Source organism: Prunus persica, chromosome G1 (genome assembly GCF_000346465.2).
Source record: "Prunus persica cultivar Lovell chromosome G1, Prunus_persica_NCBIv2, whole genome shotgun sequence".
NCBI lineage: Eukaryota > Viridiplantae > Streptophyta > Magnoliopsida > Rosales > Rosaceae > Prunus > Prunus persica.
In genome coordinates this window covers 4,899,047-4,905,218 of record NC_034009.1, presented here as the reverse complement: position 1 = coordinate 4,905,218, position 6,172 = coordinate 4,899,047, and the positions used below count along the sequence as shown (strand labels likewise).

Below are 6,172 nucleotides of genomic sequence, written 5' to 3'. Positions count from 1 at the left end.
TTGAAGACGTCACAGATTGTGCCCAACAAATAGAAGATTCGTAAGTATGTTTGTACTCACCTATTCAATTAAATTTCCAATAATTCAAAACCTAATCACATATTTATTTGCAAGTTGAATTGTGACATGTTTGTTATGTTCTACATGGAGCATATTGCAAAAGGAGAGGTCATTCAAACAAGTGTCAACAAGGACTGCTGCACTTATCAAATATGGGAAATCAATTCTCATTCCAAAACTCCATTTCTCACCAACCAAACTTACCAAACATGATAAATCAATTTCCATTTCAAAACTCTATTTCCCACAAACCAAACTCCCTGAGAGGAAAAAATGTTCAATAAAAATTGAGAAATCTTATACTGTTATAAAAATAACCTGGGATATGTGCGATAATTCTGAGCTGCAAGTAAAGTAGATGAGACACAGCATTTAACGAGGTTCGGCTATGCCTACGTCCTCGGAGAGCAGCAGCAGTAACTTTTCCACTATGTAAAAGGATAGAGCTACAAGTTTAGTGTTTACAATATATGTGGCTCACTGAATTTTCTCTCTAGGAGAATTTCTCTCTGCTCTCTCTTTCCTCTTTCTTCCTTCTCTTCCTTTCTCCTTTTTTTTCTTTCCCTTCTTCTTTCCGTTTCTCTTCTTATTTATAGGCTGAAATAATCACTATTCATCACTATTCATCACTGTTCACCCGTGACAGACAAACTCTATCAAAGCCGCCAAATGAACAGTAATGAACAGTAATGAACAGTAATGAACAGTATGTGTGGGCTCCATTTCAAGACTTTTATAACATATACATGGTTTAGAAATTGTATAGTGTTTGCAAGGGCCTTCACTCTAAAAAGAAAAAAGAAAAAGAAAAGATTTTATCTCAAAAGAAACAAGAAATTGAAAAGGTGTTAAAAAGGAAAATCCGCCACTTGGCTTAACTTCAAACCAGAAGTTGGGGTATCTCTACACTCGGAGAATGCAGTCTCCCGTCGTGGCCACCAAATTCCATTGCACAAAATCTGCAATTTACAGCACTGGCCACTGCAAGAAGAGAACCACCATCTTCCACTTCAAATTCACACGTTCCTCTACTTTTCGAATACAAAGATTCAACTTAGCTTGCCATAACCGAAACCCAGAGAACCATTTGGTCTCTCCATGGTCTTCCGACATTTTTCCAAGGTCAGTAACCTTCAAGACCTCACCTTTTTCCATATTTCAATACTGGGCTGCTAATATTCCAGTTCAATTACCAGTACTTGTTGACCCTCGAAGTGAAAATGGTAGTGGGCAATGGCTGATTAATGCATTCTTTCTAGGGGCATAAGGAATTGCACAGAATGTATCAATGTTTCATGGAGATGGGTTTCTCAGGTCATCTCTTTTTACTTGTTCTGTCTAAATCTTGTCGCTGATGCTGTGGCAATTGACTATCCATCTCCTTCTTTTGTGTATGCTTGTGAAGATGTTAACAATTACTATGCCAATGCGGATCATTTAGAGGGTAAATCACTCAAGAAAAAACTGAATTCCATCATAGCCCGGCACCAATCTTTATCCTACAGAGAGGTATTTAGCATTCACTACTGTAACTGTTCTGTTGCTACTAATAGTTCAACTAATATGTGTCTTAAATTTTCAGTCTGGTTTGGTGCTTCTTTCAAGAAGCCTGACTTAATGGTTTATGGAAATAGGTGTGGAATGCCCTCAAGCTTCTTGATGCTTCGGATGTTGACAACCCCAAAGCTTCGTCAGGGATGTACGTGCTTATCAAAGCTGAATACTGCTTTTGGTAGTTCTATTTGTATTATTGCATTTACCCTGTAACTCTTTACCAATTTGCCGACAAATGTTTTTATGCAGAGTTGAAATTTACTCCTTGAGGGTTGTACCCAAGTCGTTAGCTGGAAAGCCTGACGGATGGAATAGTGAGTCAACTGCTCAGATTCACTGCAGCTTGTGCGATTTTCTAATGATTAGTGCTTCAGCTAATAAATTTGCTACATCTCCACCTTGTATAGTTTACTACCCCATAATCTTCATGTTTCCATGACAAATATAATTTAAAACTCAAGATATTTATTGTTTTTGAAATGTCGAAACTTCAAATAGAGAACATTAGTGAAGGCTATATAAATTTCAATATGTAAGGAGGAAATATCCTAGATTGCTTAATCCAACTAATTTAAGTGTTAATTGACACAATTTTGGCTTAAAATCTCGGTTTAGATACTGGTTTCATTTTTTGGTTTCTAACATGTTCAACTGAAATGAAGTGTTGTTCGTTTTGCAGTTTTGTTCTTGTTGTCAGCCTTCTTTGAATTTGCTTTTGTTTTCTGTGGTTTGTACTTTATTATAGTTGTGTCTGCTTATTTTTACTCTGCAAGATATAAAAATCTCCAAGCTCTAGTTTACCTTTTTTCTTTTTGAGAGAAATTTAATGTAATGCTGCTGTTTTCTAGGGGAGCATCTATGGCCTCGTTCTTATGGGTTAAAAGATGGTTCCTCCTTGACTGATTTACACAACATTCGCCCAGCAGATGTGAATGGTAAATGGGTTACTGCCTCTACGTATATGAAAAGTAGATCTCTTATATTTTGATGTAAAATAGTTGAAGTCTCTTGCAGTCAATTCATCCAGGGGGAACAAATACTACGGAGAATGCAATGTTTACTCAACTAAGTGTTTGAAGCCAGCAAACAAAGAAGCTGCTTTGGACACGGAAACTGACAAGGACAGATGGGCACCACCTAAACAGGTTTTTTTTACTATATTTTGGCACATCAATTCTTTTAATGTCCATCTGCTACCCTTTATCACGTTCTTTTTGGATTTCTGATTGTTGTCACTCTGTTTGGGCAAGAAAGTTACTGTTTAGTTTAAATCTCTTTGCAGTCAGTTTCATATGCATTATCACTAAACTGAATTTGTGTTTCATGCCACTTCAGCATAGAGGAGATATTGCAAGGGCGCTGATGTACATGGCAGTATGTTACGGGTTTCGTCAACCAGATGGAGGCCCAGCTCTTCACCTTTCAGATTCTCCAAAAAGTTGTAAGTTTAAGGGAAAAAAGTTAAACCTTTGAGTAGATTGAGTGTGATTCTCTTCCTGCTGTAACTGTTGATCTTGAGTCTGCATTAGAGACGACCGGGGAAGGTAGACATGCTGTAACCAATTGTTGAACAAAAAATTCCTTCGTTAAAATCATCCTGATTTTCAGACTTTGTCAACATCCATTAGAAAAAGTGCTGACCGTTTCCTAGTTGTGTAAAGAAGCCTCTATGTACTTATCACCAAAAAACCAGCCTCTAAGTCTATGTTATACTTGCCGTGTACTTGTTGTGGCTACCCCAATCGTAGCTTTCACCCGTCCCCCAAGATGTGCTGTATTATGCGCCTAGTCAACTCCAATTGATTTGATTCACTTATTAGAATCTCATTTTATATCAATACGGTGATTCGTAGCCTCTTGTGGTCTTACCAGAAGCGCTTTTGGCAAAAAGTTGGGAGGCATGGATTTAAAATCCATGAACTTCATTAGAGTTCAATTTAGTGTTTTGTTTGGTCTTCTTTCTAATTCATGAAAATTTTAAAGTCTGTGAAAATTGAGATTTAAACCTATCTGTCATATCGCATCCCATGCCCAAAGAAATAAACCACTGCTATTTCACAAACTCCTTGCCACCTAGACAGCCCACTTCAAAATCCTCTTTGCCCCTGCTTTCATTTCTACCTTTTAAGCCATCAATAGGCTCCTCCACTTGGTACCTCACTTACCACTGCCACCACTGCAGTCAAATACTTTATTAGGAAATTTGCTGCCACTGTCACAAGTCGCCTGGTTTGCTGCTGTACTGTGCCCATGATGAACAAATTCTTGATGCCCATTTCCACTCCAGCTACAGCCCTCTAAATTCCTACTAAGGTCTTGTCTTTATCATGCAGCTATTGTTACCATGCCTCCAACATTATTGCGGTTTCACTGTTGCATCTTCATAGACCATATATACCTGACTCGAAAGGTTGAGCCATTTTATATGATACTTAAGTGGCTAAGATTACAGATCAATGTTGGGGCAGGAATGTGCTTTATAGTTGGCTTTTTTGAGTTCATTCTTGCATCCATATATTCTCTTATTAGTCGAGAATTATGACTGCCTAGCTGCTTTGAGCATAGATCTTGATTGCTTGAACTTTTTGGGTGCATGTGGTAGCAGCAACTAGTGAGATGGGACTGCTTTCTACATTGTTAAAGTGGAATGAGATTGACCCACCTTCAAGAGAAGAGAAGTTGAGAAATGAAAGAGTCTGCAAGTTTTATCAGCACAATAGAAATCCTTTTGTAGACCATCCAGAGTATGCAAGTCTCATATGGGAAGAACACAGTTCTCTTCGCCTTCCAAGGAGTCATGAAATTCACAACAAAAGACAGTTCAAGACAAGGTATCAATTCTTCAAATGCATTTACTTTTTTATTCTGATAAACGAAATAACTCTTACAGATACAAGGGGGTGATGTCTAAAGTTGTTGTTTGGGTGCTCCGGGAAACATGAGCAGCCGATCCTCAGTTGACAGGCTTCAAACCTTCAAGGAAAGACATGGTGGAATTGCTATGACAGGCACGAAACAATTTTAGTTCATAAGCCTTGCTTTAGGGGATGGTAGCCAGAAAGGTTTTTTCCATGGCCTGTGGTGCTGCGACGTGCGTGTCAAACTATCATTTCATAAGTTTTAGGTAAAATCCCTTGTTATTATTGTTACTGTTGTTTTAGCGTGGTCATTACATTTTCTCTTTTGCAGGTAGATGGATTGCCTGAACCACATGAATGCTTGCTTGTCCATAGAAAAAAACAGGATTGTGAATTGGTGAATTGAGCCTGGACAATATAATTAAACATAACCCTTTAAGTTATGATTTTAGTTGTACACTTGATATCATGTATTTGCAGAATATGTGAAACCATAAGAAATTTTTACATGGACCCTCCGTTGCTGCCTGTCATTATGTTGCTTATACACTCTAGTCATCCAAAATAGGGATCAAGAATTTCGGGATCACTTCAATCCATGTGAATGTTATGATTTGCTAGTTGTACACAATCAATTGTTCATTAATCTGGTGGCACAAATGTTATGCCATGCCATGTAAGCACAAATGCAATTCCTCTTGTAAGCATAACAAAAAATCATGCAATATTTTTTAGTTTTACATTTGGCTATATACTAAAAAGGATTTAAGACTTATCAACTAGTTTTTTGTTTGTTTTTAGTACAAGCGATTGGGGGAGGGGGGTTTACATAAATATTTATTGGGTGTCTGAGGGTTTCGAACCTCTGCCCACATGGTTGGAGGTGGAAGAGCTCAACCAACTGAGTTGTAGCCTATTGGCATCTACTAGTTACTAATTTAGTAATATTTCTCTTTTTATAATAGTGAAAGAGGTTTCAATTTCGAATTCATTTTCATTGATTGAAAAAATATATTAAGATTTAAATGAGAGCTAAAGTAGCACCTTTTGGGAGAGGCGTTCGGTCGGAACAAAAAATATCATAGTAACCCAGTTCATTGCGTAATAATTACTTTACTATAATAATTGATGTTCATGGACAGCTGCAATGGTTGTTGGTAAGTTGAAATTGGAGTTAGAAACCATATAAAAAAATGTATAATATTCTCTACAAAATTGAAGGAAAAAAAATTTCAAAACTCTGGTTTGATGGCTTTATTCAAATTTATGTTTGGTGAGTATATGTGGTTAGGCCAGTTGGTAAGATAGTGAGTCCGCTTCCTTTCACCAAAGTTCATATGTAGAAAAGAGGCGGTCATGAACCACGGTTATTTAATCGCAGGCCTCCTTATTAGTAGCACACAGAAATGCCAATATTAAATGTTATTGTTGGTAAATTCTTTTTTTCTTTGATCAAATTATTGATCAGTAGTTGAGTATGCGATGCAAATGATTGAGCTTATCGTTTGGCAATGGCAAGAAGAACACTCGTGCGCCCATAAGTGACCAAAAACTACATGTTGTAATGTCCGAAATTCCATTCCTTCGATTACTCTTATGTTACACCCTTGTATTCTATTACACTATGTCTCTCCTTGTCTTTCTTTTTTCCCCCAAGCGTTTTCCAACGCAAGAAAATCAATAAACAAAAAGAACCAAAC

At 37.3% G+C, this 6,172-nt stretch overlaps 1 protein-coding gene across 7 annotated transcripts; it reads left to right on the top strand.

Moving 5' to 3' along the window:
• Positions 829-5,103, top strand: LOC18791482 (extracellular ribonuclease). 7 transcript variants are annotated; one of them, XM_020556082.1, is made up of 11 exons: positions 1,045-1,182; positions 1,320-1,374; positions 1,466-1,569; positions 1,695-1,759; positions 1,864-1,928; positions 2,463-2,549; positions 2,629-2,759; positions 2,950-3,055; positions 4,217-4,445; positions 4,528-4,738; positions 4,804-5,103. In XM_020556082.1, exons 1-10 carry the CDS (start codon positions 1,159-1,161, stop codon positions 4,637-4,639), a joined length of 978 nt encoding a protein of 325 aa, XP_020411671.1. In that variant the 5' UTR covers positions 1,045-1,158; the 3' UTR covers positions 4,640-4,738; positions 4,804-5,103. The 7 variants fall into 7 exon arrangements, with proteins under 7 accessions (XP_020411668.1, XP_020411666.1, XP_020411667.1 ...); XM_020556083.1 differs by having other exon boundaries at positions 1,094-1,182; positions 1,257-1,374; XM_020556079.1 differs by having other exon boundaries at positions 829-1,182; positions 1,320-1,569; positions 4,528-4,705.